The 16720-nt window shown below is 62.7% G+C and overlaps 1 protein-coding gene across 1 annotated transcript; it reads right to left on the bottom strand.

Moving 5' to 3' along the window:
- Window positions 1-290: 290 nt before the first annotated feature.
- Window positions 291-16053, bottom strand: EFHD2 (EF-hand domain family member D2). The gene is made up of 4 exons (XM_055332849.1): window positions 15666-16053; window positions 3985-4132; window positions 3111-3245; window positions 291-1922 (listed from the first exon to the last, which is right to left on the bottom strand). Exons 1-4 carry the CDS (start codon window positions 15974-15976, stop codon window positions 1791-1793), a joined length of 726 nt encoding a protein of 241 aa, XP_055188824.1. The 5' UTR covers window positions 15977-16053; the 3' UTR covers window positions 291-1790.
- Window positions 16054-16720: the final 667 nt, after the last annotated feature.

Raw genomic sequence — 16720 nt, 5'->3', positions numbered from 1 at the left:
CCTTGGGAGACTCCCTGGGAGATGAATCAGCACCTCTCATGGGCTGGTCGTGAGGATTTCCTAAGTATCTGTAAAGCGCTTAGAGTAAACCCTGCTGATAGGAGGTGGCATCACACTCAACCTCCCCCATTAGGAAGGGTCTCCTGGGGGGCGGAGGACCTCTGACAGGGCCCCGGAGCCACCTGAGCAAGGGTTGCCCCAGGACCAGGTGACACGGTCCCCTTCCTCCCTCTCCCAGGCCCTCCCCTCCCCCTCCACTGACCAACAAGAACCGCACACACATAAGAATATAGAATTTTATCTTATTTTAGTTAAAAAAAATAATTGTACCACCAAATGAAGAAGTAGCTTTCTTTGGGGGAAGGTGAGAAGGGAGGAGGGGAAAAAAAAAAGAGCAATAAGCCAAAGAAAAAGAACTTTTTATATTCATCTGTATAAACATATCCGCTAAGGCAAACGCAATCCCGGGCCAAGGCTGCCGCACTGGGGTCAGTACCTCCTAATTTCCGCAGGTTCTAAGGCCAAAAAAATAAAACCTCTGCAAATCCAACAGTTTTGTGGACTCTGGGGGCATTTTACTAAAATAAAGAGTTATCAAGTTTAAAAAGCAGTGACATTGTCATGACACACATCGGAAGTTGCATAACCGCGGCCTCGACGGCCATTCACTTGTTTGGACGGGGTGACGGGCACAGTTTCACGACACGGCAACGGACACGCACACACGCACGGACACGCGCACACGTGGGTGAGCACACTGGGAGCTGCGTGGGAGCGGGCTGGTGGCGCAGGCTGGGCCGCAGCCCGTCCGGGGAGGGGCACAGGGAGGGCTGGGGTCCCCATGCTTCCTCAGCGGGTGGGGGGACGGGACACGTCCCATCGCTGCTGACGAGGCGGCGCACGTCACTCGGGGAAGGATGGCGCGAAGGGGCCGAGCGAGGCCCCTGGTCCCCACCGCCCGGTCCGCGCAAACCACTTAAAGCACTTCTTGGACGCGTCCCGGGGATCGGAGCCGGGCGCTGGTTCCTTCCCTGCGAAGGGGCCAATCCCTCGTCCCCACCCTGCTCTCCCCGGACCCCCGGGCGACCACGGAGCGGCCTTCCCTCCCACGATCCCTGGCATGGCCGGCAGAGCGGGGGCCCGTGAGGTAGATTGGCACAGCTGCCCCCCACCCTGCCTGGCTGGGGTCCCCACGTGAGCGTCCTGGGTCCCTTTGTCAAAAGAGAAGCGTGCTGCCCCCACCGCACCTCCCACCCCCCCAAGCGGGAGGAGGCAGGGCTGGAGAGAACAGGTGGGGTGGGGAGCCCCCAGTGCCTCTGATGAGCCCCTTAGGTCCCGCTCTGCCGCAGAGCTGGAGCCCCCCCCCCAGTTCTCGCTGTCTGCCCTTCCCCAGTCTTGGAAGCGGCTGGGGGGCCCCAGGACAGGCGGCCTGTGGGCGGGGAGGAAGGGAGTGTATGGAGGGCGAGCACCCCGGGGTTGGGGGGGCCCCAGGGCCAGGAGCCGGGCAGGCAGAGGGGCGGCCGGGGGGGGCGAGAGACACGCAGGGATGGCGGGGGAGGGCCGGCAAGGAGCTGGTGCTGGCGCCCGGCCTCGGGAACGGTGCGGGGAGCAGGGGCCGGGCCGCCTGGGGCACCCCTCAGCTGGCTCCGTTCACAGACTTTGTAGGTTTTCAGTACGGTCCCTTCGACAGAGCCCAGGATCAGGCTTGGCCTCCAGTCTGCCCGCCCCTGCTGGCTGGGCGCCGGGGTGGGGGGCCGGGCGGGGGCCGGGGGTCAGGCCGCAGCCCCTTGCTACTTGAACGTGGACTGCAGCTCCTTGAAGGCTGCCTTCCGCTGCTTCATCTCCTCCGCCTGCTTCTTCCTCTCCTCCTGCTCCGCCTTGATCTCCTCCTCGAAGCGGCTGGACTCGTTGATGGCCTGCACCTGCATGGGGCAGGGGCGCCGGGGGCGGTCAGGGAGGGGTCTGCGCCTCCTCCGGGCTCTCCGGCCCACCCTGCGGCCCTCCGCCTGCCGGACCCTGCACCGCTCTCGCCTCTCACTAGCTCTGGCCCCGGCCCAGGTGCTTCACTGGCCTCTCTGAGCCTGTTTTCTGCTCAGGGCTGCGGCTCAGTAACAGACTCGTGGATTTGCTGCGTGGACTGCAAGCTGGAACGTGCATTTGGTAGCTGCTGCCTAGAGTGAGTCCCCTGTGGGAGCTTTGATGTTGCTCTTTTTTTAAGAAAAATTTATTTATTGGAGGGGATTGGAGAGCACGAGTTGGGGGAGCAGCAGAGGGAGGAGAGGAAGCAGCAGGCTTCCCGCTGAGCTGGGAGCCGGACGCAGGGCTCGATCCCAGGACCCTGACGTCATGACCTGAGCCCAAGGCAGATGCTTAACAGACTGAGCCACCCGGGTGGCCCCTCATGTTGCCATTCTTATCCCGTTTCCTGTCCTGGGATGCCCAGCTGCAAACTAGGTCCCACTGATAAGCCCGGGCACATCCCATCAACCCCAGAAGCTGAGGCTGGGGGGCGGGGGCGGCTTTCAGAAGGACTGTTCCTGGCCAACACAGGCAGAGGGAGAAACAGGGAAAAGCAGGTGCCCCGGGAGCTCAGAACCCAGGAGCTGCCCCGAGCTGTGCTGCACCAGGAGCAGGATGCCCGTGTGCATGGGCGCCTCTGGGGCCACACGCCCTGCAGGCTGGGGCTGGCGGTGCCGGGGTCCCTGCGAGGCCCGGGAGCAGCACCGACCGTGCTTCTGGGCCTGCTCCGCCAACCTGTGGGGCCGCCCTTCAAGGGCCGGCCCTCTGGGGGTCGTGGTTCTGGGTGCCCCAGGGCGGCACCGAGTGGTCCGTGTCTGCTCTTCACGCTATATACCCTGCACGCGCCCCGGGGCTGGGGCTGGGGTCGGGGTGGGGAGGCTGGAAGGGATCACAGCCCGGATGGAAGGGGACAGAAGCCAGCAGCGCCGCCGTGGGCCCAGCCCACCCTGGCATCAGCGCCCCTGTCTCCAGTCTCAGCAGGGAGCACGGACCCTTGAGCTAACTCAGGGGCCTGCCCCCCACCGCGCCCCCCGGGGTACCCGCGTCCTCGAGGTGGGGTCAAGGCACCCCCCCACCCTCCGGCTCCTCACCTTGGCCTCAAAGAAGCTCTTGGCCCCCTTGACGCCCTCGGTGGAGACATCGATCTCGGAGAGGCGGGCGAGCACGTGCAGCCCGCTGTCCTCCTGCAGCTCCCCGGCCGCCGCCTTGCGGAAAATCAGGAGGAACTGCGGCAGGGAGAGAAGCACGTTGTCAGGGAGGAGCCAGAGGTCAGGGCTCAGGGCCTCGGGTGGCCCATCCGTACAGCGGGAGACAAGGCGACCCACCTCCTGCTCTCCCAGGGGCTCCCGCAGGCAGGAGCGAGGAGCACCCTCCCCACCGAGTCCTACAGGTACAGGATTGTGCCCACTTTACAGAATGAGGATGACACAGAGACAAGGGAAAACCCTGCCCCGGATCTCAGCAGCAGAGAGTGGCGGACGAAGGGTCTGTCCCGACTCCAGAGCATCACCTTGCACCCTCCTGGACTCGTCCTCCCCAGCGCCTTTCTCCTGCCCTGTCCCCTCTGTGCGTCTTGCTCCTTCTTCCAGGGAGGACACCCCTGTCATTCGCCCTAGGCTGCCTCGGGTCCAGTCCCGTTATCCGGCTGTGAGTCCCCATTTCCTCCTGCACAGAACAGGCTTGCTCACGGCTCCTGTCCCTAGGAGTCCAGAGACCGAGCCCCGGAGGGTGAAGCCACCCAGCGCAGAGCCTGGCCTCTCTCAAACGCAGTGCCCGTCGCTCCCTCCACCTGTCCCCTCTTCTCCTGAGTCTCAGCATTTCACTCTCTGGGCGTCTCCCCTCTACACTCCACGCCCCACGGAGCCCTCCAGGATCAGGGATCCACAAGTCACTCAGGTGCTGACCATGTAGGAACATGTAGGCAGGAACAGATGCCCCCCGTCCCCCCACGGGGAGCGGGCTCACCTCCCGGAAGCTGAGCTTGCTGTCGAAATCCTCATCCACCTCCTTGATCATGTTTTTCAGGCCCAGGTGGGTCTGCGGGGCTCCGAGCTTCTCCATCATCAGCTTCAGCTCCATCAGGTCGATGAAGCCATCCCGGCCGGCGTCGTACCTGTGGCAGCAAAGGCAGAGGCTAAGGACATCCTGACTCCTCACACCTGACCGGCCAGAGCGCCCTAGGCTGGACGGCGAGGAGCCCGTCACCCTGGAAGGGACCTCTGTCTAGGTGATGTCCTGGGGTGTAGTTACTGCTTGGTTACCTCTGATGACGAGGAACTCCCCACCTGGCCTGCAGCCTCTTACATGCTAACCTTTGGGCAAGCAAGAGGCGTAAGGAAGCTGAAGCCACAGCCTCCCTGTACTAAATGGGCTGGGAACCAGCAGGGAGAACTAATTCACGATACCACGGGGGTACGGGGTCGGGTGTGGGGGTGACACACCCAACAGGCTCTGACGTTGTCATCTCCAGGGTCCGCCTGGCATCTCTCCCCCACTCCTGTCTCTGCCCAGAAAGCAGAGGGTAGTACGTGTCGCAGGGCAGGGCCACAGAAAGGAGGTCAGAGGAGGGAGGTCCACTTCCAGAAGGCCTGGGGTCACTTCAGGGACTGGCTTGCACTGGACGGGGCTGGGACAGTGATTCGGTGATAAAAGTGTGTCTGCACGTTGCAGGTCTCTCTGTCCCCAGCAGATACGGGGACAGCACGTGTCTAAATGCACCTCCCGGTTGGCCTCCTTGTGGTCAGAGCCTGGTTAGGAGACGGCCTCGGGGCCCAGTCCCCCCTCACCCCGAGACGGGCCTGTCATGGGCCTGTCAGCATGACGGATGTGGGCTCTTATCAGGCTCACCGAGCACCTGCCCTGACCACCTCCCCGTGGGCGGTGGGAGGAGTGGCCTCAGGGCTAAAAGGGGCTTTTCAGGGGCCTAAGATGCCTGGGTCACCCCAGGCCTCAAGCTGCCTGTGTGAGAGTGACACAGAGGGGCCGGAGCTGCAGAAACCGACGGCCCGGTCTCGGAGCCCCTGCGTAAACACACGTCTCGTTTCTGCGCCCTCCTCGCGGCCCCCCACTTCCCTGTCCCCCCTCTAGTTATATATAAGCCCCGCACGGCCTTGAGCACCTCACAGAAGCCACCTTTTGAAATAAATCTGCCTTTGTAACAGGATCTTTACCCACTTCACTGTACCCAGTCCCCGTAAGAACCTTATTATATAGTGGAGGCTCAGAGGGGTTCAGTGACCTGCCCAAGGTCACGGGGCAGGAAAGGAAGGGGGTGGGAGCCCAGCTCCTAAACCTGCCCATCTGCGCCCAGCCGCTTCCAGGTGTCCCGGGGCTGCCAGCAGAAGGATGTCTGCCCGGGAGCACCGCGCCGCATGTTGGTGCGAGGGGTATAAATAGTTCACACAGACGAGCCCGTGGTTGGAAGTGACACACAAGGGGTTCTGGGAACCCTGCAGGGAACACAGGGTCCTGAAGCCTTTTCCCCTATGGAGTTGGAGGGGTGCAGAGCGGGACAAATGGGCCACAGGTCCCCTCGTCGGGCAGTGCCGGGGCTACGGTGGGAGCCAACGTGAGCGCTTGTGTAGACGGCTGCAGGCCTCGGAGGGTCAGGCAGGTCTACACCCGCTCCAGGCTCCGCTTCGGCTGAGGGGGCCCTGTGGGCCGCTCGGCAGAGGCCCCTCCTTCCGCGTAGAGTCTGGGAAGGGGCTGGCTGGCGTGGCCCCTAGGGACCGGTCCCGGAGCTGTCCCGGTGAGGGCACCAGGCGTTCCTGGGCCAAGCGGGGCCGGAGCAGACTGCCTGGGTCCCCACAGCCCCTGCCACCCGAGCCCCCAGCAGAGTGTGATGGGGACTCTCAGGCCGGGGCACCGTGGGGGCGGGCTGAGCTTCTCCACGGCATGCACGGAGCACAGTGCCCAGCACTGGGGTGGGGGGACCCCAGAACTGGCAGCTTGACGATCACTATAATGAGCCTAGTCTCCTTTACGAAGCGCCTTCTATGTGCCAGGCATTTTTCCTTCACGACCTCTGTGCTCAGCAATCCTGGGAGGTCGGGATTATTTCCCCATGTGACCTCGCTGTAGGGGTGAGGGCGCTGGCCTGGGGGCCGGCTGGCCACGGACTCACACCCCACCCCCGTGCTTCCCACACTGCTCTCTGCCCCACCTGCCTCTCCCGAGCCCCTGCTTCCTTTACTGCCCGCGTCTGTGGGTTTCCCCTGGAGCTGGGGGGGGGGGCTCCCTTTCAGAGAAGTAGAGATAGGATGCCCGAACTTGGACAGAGACCTTGGCTCTCTATTTGTTGGTCTCTGGCGGCTGCCAGGCCCGGCTGGGCTGCAGCTTTATCCGCGGCTTGAACCGCTGCCTGCATCAATCACAGGTCAATCAATTATTGGGTCTGGGCTCTCTCCCCGGCGGGCTCTGGCCCCCAGGGGGGCAATGCAGGGGCTGGTCCCAGTGCCAGCAGATCAACTGCCAAGGGGAGGCAACAGAGGTCAGGAAGGGGCCAGGTGCTGGGGTGAGAGAGTGGGTCCCTCAAAGGAGGAGACACTAGCGGGGTGGGGGAGGCCCTGTTCCCACTAGGCTCCTGGGGAGCAGCCATCTACTACGTGCCCTGGGCTCGGGGGCCACTGGATCAGCCAGGTGCCCGGCGTGGATGTGACTGAAGATGACCTTGAAGGTGCGCTCACATCAACTCTGCTGCGACTGGCTGGGGTCCAAACTCCAGATCTGCCACTTGGCTGGCTGACCCTGGTCAAGTCACCTGACCCCACGAGCCACAGCTTCCCCATTTACATCATGCTCATCAAAGGACCCACCTCGGGGCGGAAGCAAAGATTAAGAGACAAGCCACGTAGGTCCCTAGCACAGAGCCTGGCCCACGGCAATAACACCCCCCACACCCCATCATCAGTGATAATAAATAGAAGCATTATCATCACTATCTACCTTTAGGATTAGAGATTAAATGAGATGAACATAAAATGCCCAGTACACAACAGGTGCTTAAAGCCTACTAATTTCATGATAATAGTGACCACTGAGAACTTTCTGTGGGCCAGACACTAAGTCTGTTGTGCATATAACGTAAAAACAGTGCTGAAAAGAATGATAATGGTAAAAAATTCAAGGGCTTCGCCCTTGGGTGCCAGGCCTGATGGTGCACGGCTGTGAGGAAATGCCTGCTGTAGCCTGGTCTGGAGGCAGGGGGTGGGCAAGATGATCCAGGACTGCCCCCAGCATCTCCCCCTCCTCCGAGGCTCCCTCTGCTTCCCCCACTAGGCCTGATTCAGAGACTTCGCCACGCGGGGAGGTGGAAAGACAGCAGGACAGAGCCTTCCGCTCTCTTGCTGGGCAGAGGGAGAGGAGCCTCAGCCCTGGATTACTCTGTTCCTCCTCTCACGGGAAGGAAGTGACAAGGTGTGTGCGCGTGGGGCGGGGCTGTCACCGTGCCACCAGCAGGTGGATGACTGGCAACACAGGAGATGCCTCGGCTGGGAGACCCTCTCATCCATCGGCTCTCTCCCTGAGCTGGAACTAAGATCCGCGCACAAGATCTGTCCACGCAGCTCGTCCACCTGCTTTGTTATGTGGGTGAAAATGGGGCCCAGAGGCGGTGGCAACCAGCCTCGGGTCACACAGCCCAAGAAGCTGGAGACGCTCCTTCTTCCTGCCTGTCTGCTTCCTTCTTCCTCCTGGTCCCGTGGAGGGTCCTGCATTCCCAAGCTCAAGGGGCTGGGGGACGCTGGGTTGGGAGCCCGGCCTGGGGCCTGCCTGGGAGGGCCAATTCCACTGGGCACCAAGGGCAACAAAGCTCACGGGCTGGAAGCTCAGCACTTTTCTCCGGTGCTGGAGGGAGGCTGCTGCACCTGGCACCGCGCCCACATTCCTCACTCCTCCCCCTCCCCCGAATAGTTCTCGACGATGGGCAGGGGCAGGGCTCGGCAGCTGCCGCCCCGGATGCTGGTGGCCAAATCCGTCCCATGTGCCCCGAGTGGAGCGGCCGCCACCCAGGCGGACTTTGCCCCTTTGGGCTGAGCAGGGCCCACACAGCTGGCTGCACCTCCTCCCCTTGGTTCTGATAACCAGGCGTCGGGGTGTCGGGGTGTCGGCCGGGGCAGTGGTGGCCGGGGCAGCTCCTACAGCCTGCAGGATCAACGCCCTGTTTCATGACAATATTATCCTTCGTGGCTACTCTCTGCTGAGCACTTATTATGCACCAGACACTACGCCAAGTGTCCCGCATCAGAGCCTCACAAGAACCCTGCGGAGTGGGCACAAATATCCCCTTGTCACAGATGAGGCGATGGAGGCGGCTCAGGGAGGAAGTGACTTGGCCAAGGCCACAGCTGGGATCCGAACCCAGGTCTCATGGAGCACACATGCTGTCAGCTACTGAGCTACGGCCTGAGGCCCACACACCCTGTACTAGAGAATCTCAGGTCGGGGGGAGGGGGGCATGGATATTCGTGAAGGTCACATCCCTAATGCAGTTCCCCTGATTGTGTGTTGAATACCTCTGAGCACAGGAAGCTCACTGCTTCGCTTAAGGCAGCCCATGTGTGTTGGCTCTGGAACGGTCTAGTACAGGGTTGTTCCTCGTGCCCGGGCCTCACCACCCGTCAGCTGTGCTGTGGAGTCTGGTGGCAGCGTGTGGAGTTAGCACAGCCGCTGCACAGGGACGAGGTGAGAGCACAGCAGACCCCAACTCCGTCCCTTCTGCTTCATGTCCCAGGTCTTTGCAGGGGTCCCCTCTGGCCATGGGAGTCCCCAGGAGGATAAACAGCGGGAGAGGGTGGTGTTTGTGGACCAAGGGTCCCCCAGGCCCTCCTGGCTTTGGTCTTGGCATTCACAGAGCTGGTCCTCCTGCACCCTGTCTCCCCCGGTGGCTCCCAGGCCTCTGCATTCTCTGTCCTATGAAACAGGAAGCCATGCCAGGTCCCCTGGGGCAGGAAAGTTCTGTGCTGCAGAGAAATTCTGGCCGTGCTTGCTGTGACAGCCAGCTTGGCCCTGCCCGTCCCCCTGGGCGGGTGGCCACCCCCATGCTCTGATAACTGCTCATCTGGTCCTGCACGCCCCCACCCCCAGGCTGCCTGACTCATGTGGGGAAAGCCCAGCCTCTCACCACTTCCTCCAGTCCTATCTGCAGAATCGGACACTGGATCTGTGGCCATGTCAGCCCAGGAGAGGGTGCACGGGTGTGCGTGTGTGTGTGTGTGCACACGTGTGGCTCACGGCTTTCCCACAGCTTTTCAGTAAGTCTAAGGATCAAGGGGGAGACCCCCCAGGCTGACAGCAATCTGCTGGGCGCTGTCAGGGCCTGGGACCTCCCAATCTCGGGTTCGACCAGCCCAGGAGGGCATCTCCCTGGGCTCGTAGTGTCAGCGGCGGGTGCCCGGCCAGCTCTCCCTGCACTGCCTCCTTCCTGCCTGCCCTTAGTAATACTTATTGTTACAACAATGATTGCAGAGAACATTCACTGAGTGTCTGATCCAACCTCGGGTTTATTATTCAACTGAATCTTCCTCTCACCGCCCAGACTTGAGTAACCTGCCTTCCCCGAAGGAACACCACAGGCAAGTGGCCGGAGACGGCTGTGGGGGCCTAGTGCTTCTTAGGCTGGAGTGTTAAAGTAAATCAGATTCCGATCCAGAGACCCTGGGAGTGGAGCTGCACTTCTAAGAAGCCGATGCTGCCCTATTTGGGTCCCCTGGGAGCATGGGACTTGGAGGCAGGCAGACCCAAGTTCAAATGCTGTCCCCCCCCCACCCCGTCCCCCCTTCCTAGCTGTGTGACACTGGACAGGGGCCGGAACTGCTCTGAGACCCAGCGTTCTCATCTGTGACAGGAGGGGTGAGGAGCTCACAGGATGCCATAAAAGGATTAAATAAGAGACAAAGTGCCCAGGATGGGGTAGGGGCCAGCGCCCGTCCCCGTCACGTGAGGCTCTCCATGCGGCTCGGGAACCCCAGGCCTGGCTCCCCTCGAGCTGCACCCTTCTGGCACAGGACACTTGCTTCTCTGCAGTCCTTGAAAAGCGGAAGTCAGCCAAGGAGAAGGCTGCTCAGCAGTCAGAGGGAACTAGCTGCTGGAGGGAGGGGGGACTGTCCACATGGCCTCCTCCTCCTCCTCCACAGTCTCCTCCTCCTCCACCCGCTTGGGCTGGCCTTGCAAATGGGCCTCCCCTGAGGTGGCAGGGCCTGGTCTCCCAGAGCCTCTGGACTATGGGAGGAGAAGTTGGTCAGGAAGGTGCAGGCCAAAGGGGAACCTTGTTGCTCAGGCGGGGGGTGGGGTGGGGGGGAAGGTGACTCAGAATCAGAAGAGAAGTAGGAAGAGCAGAGGGTGAGTAGCGAGTACGAGTACCGGCAATCCTCCCTCCCCAGACCAGGCTCCTGGCAGCTGCAGGTGGAAGGACCCAACCTCTATACCTCCTCCCCAGAGGGCTTCCCCTCCTGAGGCTCTGAGAGCGCCCCCTGCCCTGCCCCGTCCATAAACACAGCCCCCTTGCCCTCTGGAGGGAGCTCCCTGCAGGCAGACCTGCTTCTGTTCCTGCCCCTGCCACTTCTTAACCTTAGGTACATGACTCAACCTCCTTAAGCCTCAGTGTCTTCATCTGACAAATGGGGACAACGTTAACCCACCTCACTGTGCTGCTGTGGGCAACCGGACCTGGTGGCTCCATGTAACGAGGAGAGGGCGTAGAGGCAGGGGCCTGGCTGCGGAGAGTGCACCCTCGGGCATCCCTCGTGAGAGCGCTGAGGCCTCATGTAGGCATAAAGAAATGGGAACTTCCATTTCCAGGCCCATCGTCTCTACCCCCCGAGACCCCTCTACACCACTGCTCTTCATGAGACTTAAAGTCTGAGGGTGAGAACTTTATTCTCCCCTTGCTTCTCTAGATCTTGTGCACAGCAGACACCTAATGTGTGCTGGATGAATGATGACATGAATAGATGTTACGTTTTCCAAAAGCCCACAGGCCGGACACGATGGTGGGTTCTTTACAAAGGGCCAGGACTCCTTAAACTGAATCCTCAGAACTTTCCCAGGCAGGGTCTCCAGCCCGGGGTGAGGCCGCAAAGCTGAGCACCCCGCCCGGAGTCGCCCAGCTGCACCGCAGCAGACGGGCACTGGAGTCCCAGTTTTGAATCACTCCAGGGCTGCTGTTTGCTCTCTCCTTTTTCCTGCCACCTGCCTTCCACGTAATTAAGTGATAATGAATTCGTTTCCCCATTTTGGTTATTTATCAGAGCCACATGTAGCCGGCAATCAAGAGAGCCTATTCTGCAGGAGAAAGGGGGGGTTCTCATGCTGGGTCCCCAACACTCCGGCCCGAAGTGTGAGGTTGTCGCCTGCCCGGTAGCTCTCCAGGGGGTAAGTGGAGGCAGCCGGTAGCTTTTGCGGAGCACCCTCCACGCGAGCCCAGACAACCACCGCCAGGCCCGGGGAGGCGGGTGACAGGAACTTCACGGTACTTAACTGTGCCAAGCACCGGGTTAAACACTTCACAACGGCCCTGCGAGGCGGGTGCTATTATTCTCCTTACTTCAGGGGGAGGAACCGAGGCCCAGAAAGCTCAAGTGCCTTGTCCCCGGCCTGCAGCTGGGATTCCAGCCCAGGGCTGCAGACTCCGAAGGCCCTGCTCTTAGCTATCGTGCCATACCGTCCTCCAGGGAGGATGCTGGGGGGCTGCTGTGAGGGACGGGGTCTGAGGAGACCTGTGGGAGGAGGAGCGAAGGGAGAAGAGGGGAGGGCACAGGCATCCAGAAGGAGAGGGAAGGCCGCCTCTCTGACGCAAGGGGTCATGAGATGGAGCGTCTGGGGAGGAGGCTGGCCAAGCAGGGAACTAGGGCATCTTCCTCAGATTCCACGGCAGGTTCAGAATTACGTGGCTGCCTACCTCTAGGGCAGGTCTCGGCTTCCAAAACCCCACAGAGCCCCACACAGGCTGCCGCCAGCCCAGAGGTGGGCCCCCTGGAGGCTCTGTGGGGTCACACCATTCCTGCTTTGGCCGGAAGGTTCCAGAGGCAGCCCTGAATGGATGGGTGGAGAGAGGTGGGGAGAGGGGTGAGTGGTGCTAGCCTGAGGCCCCCCGAGGGAGGGAGGCCTGAGAATCCAGGCTCCATGGAGGCAGGACCTCCGTGTGCTGGGCACGTTGCCAGAGCCCTACATGCGTCACCTCCTCCCAGCCCCGCCCGGGGGGCAGGGGCCACCAGCCTCAGTGCAGAGACAAGGATGCTCCGGGTTAGCTACTGGGAACTTCCCTGTGACCCTAAGCAAGTCACCACACCTTTCTGGGTCTTGGCTGCCTTTTCTTTTCAGATTTTATCCATTTATTTGAGGGGCAGAGGGAGAGAGAGGGAGAGAGAGAGGGAGAGCGAGCATAGGAGCGGGGGCAGAGGTAGAAGCAGGCCCCCGCCCATCAGGGAATCCTACTTGGGGCTCGATCCCAGGACCTGGAGATCAGAACCCAAGCCGAAGGCAGATGCTTAACCCACAGAGCCATCCAGGTGCCCCTCAGCTGCCTTTTCTGTAAAATGGGGAGAAAGGCTGGAGGTCCCTCCCGGCGGGAACCTGCGAGGCTGGATCATGAGGTCAGTGATGGTGGACAGCCCGTCTTGCTTCCCTCAATCCCCTTGGATCCTCCTCCTACTTCCCTCCTCAGGAAGGATCTGCTGATAGACACTGAACAGAGGAACCAGAGGAACCAGAAGACCCTGGAAGAAGGCAGTCTGTCATCCAGAAGGGTTCAGGGCCCGCAGACATAAGGTCGCTGCTGCACACAGCCTGCTCCTCTTACAGACGCAAGGACTTAGGGAGGGAGGGTGGACACACGAGGCCGTTTGGTGGCAGAGCAGGGACAGAAGACGGGGCTCTCCAGCTCCTGCCTTCCCAGGAAGGCCAGCTCCCAGTTCCCTGTGACCTCTCTAGCTCCTGTACCCTGCTCCCAGGAGGGCCTGGGAGCTGGAGACCCGGGGTGGGGGGGTCCTCTCAGCAGGGCTGCGCTTGGACCCGGGAGGTGGGGGCCCCCCTAGGACAGCAGAAGCGGAACAAGGGTTTTGTCGTCCCGACAGCCTGTGTGTTGGCCGTTCACAGGCCGGACTCGGCGGGGCTGGGCTCGGCTGGCACAGTGAAGCCTTGTTTCCTTGAATACAAAACCTGCAGCTTTCTGTCCTGGCCAGGGCCCCCGGCGGGCGGCACTTCCTTCCCTAAAAGTCCAGCTCCCTGGCCCCTTCCTGCCCCCCACCCCTTCCAACACAGCAAGCAGCAGCAGCAGGGCCAAGAGAGGGCCTGCAGGGGGTGGTGGAAGGGGTTCAGCTCCCCCCAGACTTCATCTTGTCAAACTAACACCAAAGCAGCCTCTTTAGAAAGCGAGTTTGCTCACAAATGCAGCTTCCAGGCCATTCCTCTGGTCCTGCGCCCCTTCTGACCAAACTGCAGCCTCCCAAGTCCCTTCTCGTTCGGGGTGCAGGGCTTCTCCCAAACAGCTCTCTACCTCTTTTTTTTTTCTTTCTTTCTTTTGGTGGGGTGTTGGAATGCTGTGGGAACGCAAGACAAGGGGGATTCTGGGAGAAAGACATGGGCCAGTGGCGGGTCCGCAAGGTGGAAAATCAGCCATGAACACGGAAGTGGGTGTTGGTGAGGTACGTTTTCCCACATGGAAGCAGATGTCTGTGATGCAAAACCCAGGAGGGAGGAACATGGCTTTTGGAGTCACAGACCTGATTTCGGATCCTGGCTCCATCATCTTCTAGTCTTGGCGAGTTACTTAACTTGTCTGTGCCCAGACCGCCCAACTGTGCCCTGGTGATGATGACAGCTCTACGTCATGGGGATGCTGGGTGGAATCAAGGAGCTCTATCAATGCAGGGATCACAGATGCATTTGAACCATCTCCCCTGCACTGCTTCCCCCACTCTGGGGGGAGGGCATGGGGCGGGCAGGCTCTACAAGGAAGTTCCAGACAGTGAAGCTGTCTATACCTAGCCCTGGGCTCAAGGAGCTTTCCATCAATTTGGGCTGGAATCCTGCTCTCCTGACACTGACAGTCTTTGGTGGGGAAAGAAACTTTAGAACTCCCAACAAAGACCCTGGAGTCAAAAAGGCAGGGTCCTCAGGACCCAGGCACTTTCAGAGAGAGGCCCAGAGGAGGGTTAAGGGCTCAGTTTCCCCCCAGACTGACCCTTGGGAAAGTACGGGGTTCCCACCATCCAGGTCTGGGAAACAAGACCCTCTTCCCCTGTGTGGTGGCCAAAGGCAGAAGCAGCAGCGATGAGAAGTGGGAAAGAGGCTTTCTCAAGCTGTGGGGTTGCAAAACACCCCCTCCCTGGGCTTCCTGCTTGGGCACACAGCGCTATCCTGCCCTGTCCTCCTGCCTCAGCCAAGGTGGGTCAGCACCTCTCCACTCCGGACCATACCCCCGGGCTGTTCCCCCTCCAGGGGCCAGGGGCATGGGGATAGGCAACAAGAAGTGGGAAGGGTCCCAAAGGGAAGGAGGCCGAGAGCTTTTACACCCCACCCCCCATCGGCCCCCGCATAGCCTTGGTTGTGAAGAGTTTGGCTGCCCATCTCAGTCTTAGCTGCGTGGACTCAGGGATGGACCAGAAGGGGACCATTTAGTCCCTTCACAGAGATGTTAAGGTTTTTTGGGGAGGTGGGTGGGGAGGGCTGAGCCACAGGCCTGGGGGTGCCTGTCCAACCTGCTAAGGCACATTGTGTGGAATTACATGGAGGAAAAGGTAGGGGTGAGAGCAACCAGGCAAATTAGATAGGGGGTGTTGGGAACCCCGTGTGGGAGGAAACAGGACACAGTGGGGGGAAGGACTGTGGGGAGGGGCAGTGACTGTAAGGCTGCTGCGGGGGGGGGGGGGGTTAGGGCAAGAGGAGGGAGGAACTGTGTGTGGAAAGAGGAGGGGACTCAGCCCTGAAGGGAGGATGGGTGTAAAATACCTGCAGAGTTGGGGGGGCAGGATGGAGGCATCCCTCCCCACCTGAGGGTCAAGGATTGGGGTCCTAGCTAGGAGCGCGGATAGGGGTAGGGGTGGAAGGGTCTGGAGGGCCTTTGACCACAGTTTGCTAGCAGGTGCCAAACAGGGGGAAGCAGGTGGTGGGGGGAGGTTCTTTGCCCAGAACCCATGTTAAGGGGAACCTGAGATAAGCAGAGGAAATGAAAGGACCCCAGTGAGAAGAATGGGCACAACACGGGGTGCAGGGAATGGTAACCTTTGCTGAGGCGCTGGGTGTGTGTGTGGATGTTTTTGACCAGGGTGTTGGGGTGGGGGTGGGGAATTCCAGCAGCTAGGGAGGGGCAGAGGCCACAGGGCCCCCAAATCTCAGGCTGTGTGGGCGTCTGGTGGAGGCGAGGGAAGCTTCACCACCGGGGCAGGGGTCCTAGGCCAGAGCTCCAGAATCTTCGGCCTCACGTGTATGGTGGTAGTGGGGGCTCGAGGGGACTCGGGATGACCCGGGGGGCCGCGCGGTCCCCCACACCGGGTGCGCGCGTAGGGGGCGCCGGCCGCGTCTCGCGGTGGGGGGGGGCGGACGAGGTCCTGGAGCCTCGTGATGAAATGGAAGGGGACGCGGGGTGGGGACCCCCGTCCCGGGGCGCCGGGGCTCGGGGGCTCGGGGGCTCGGGGTGGGCGGGCACTCACTGCTTGAACATCTTCTCCATGTCCTTGATCTGCTTCCTGGAGAACTCCTTGAACTCGGTGTAGGGGTTGAAGACGCGGCGGCTGGGCGACTGGGGCTCGCCGATGCCCTGGTTGAGGTCGGCGCGCCGCAGCAGCTTGGCGCTCAGCTCGCCGTCCGCGCTGCCCAGCGCCTCGGCCGCCTCGTCGGGCGCCCCGGCCGCCGCCGCCGCCGCCGCCCCGTTCAGCCCGGGCTGCTCGGGGGCCTCGGCGCCGCCCTCGTCCTCCAGCTGCAGCCGCCGGCTCAGCTTGCTGGCCAGCTCGTCCGTGGCCATGGTGGCCCGCGCGGCGCTCGCCCGGCCCGGCCCCTGCTCGCCGCGCGCCCGCACCGCCTCTGGCCGCGCTCTTCCTCTTCCTGACACTCCCGGCGCCCGGCGCCGCCCCCGGGGGTGGGACCTCGGCCCCGCGCGCGCCCCGCCCCGTGCGCCCCGCCCCGTGCGCCCCGCCCCGTGCGCCCCGCCCCGCGCGCCCCGCCCCGCGCGCCCCGCCCCCGTGCGCCCCCCGTGCGCCCCGCCCCCGTGCGCCCCCCCGCGCGCCCCCCGTGCGCCCCGCCCCCGTGCGCCCCCCCGCGCTCCCCCCGTGCGCCCCGCCCCCGTGCGCCCCCCCGCGCTCCCCCTGTGCGCCCCGCCCCCGTGCGCCCCTACGCGCGCCCCCCGTGCGCCCCCCCGTGCGCCCCCCCGCGCGCCCCCCGTGCGCCCCGCCCCCGTGCGCCCCCCCCGCGCTCCCCCTGTGCGCCCCGCCCCCGTGCGCCCCCCCCCGCGCTCCCCCTGTGCGCCCCGCCCCCGTGCGCCCCCCGTGCGCTCTCCCGCGCGCGCCCCGGCTCCGCAGCCCCGGCCGGAGGGCGCGCACCCCTCGCCGCCCCCCGTCGCGGACGTCAGCCCCCTCCTCGGGGCTCGCCGTGGCCGCGGGGCCGCAGAGGTCGTGCTGGCGCCCCGGGAGCGCGGCGGGAAGGCGGGGGATCCATCCCTTCAGTTCGGGTGCGGGTCGGGCCCTCGAGGGACGCCGCCCCCCAACCCCTT

This window comes from Nyctereutes procyonoides, unplaced genomic scaffold (assembly GCF_905146905.1).
Source record: "Nyctereutes procyonoides isolate TBG_1078 unplaced genomic scaffold, NYPRO_anot_genome, whole genome shotgun sequence".
Lineage (NCBI taxonomy): Eukaryota > Metazoa > Chordata > Mammalia > Carnivora > Canidae > Nyctereutes > Nyctereutes procyonoides.
The sequence above is the reverse complement of the archived record's forward strand: the minus strand, read 5'-3'. Positions and strand labels throughout refer to the sequence as shown.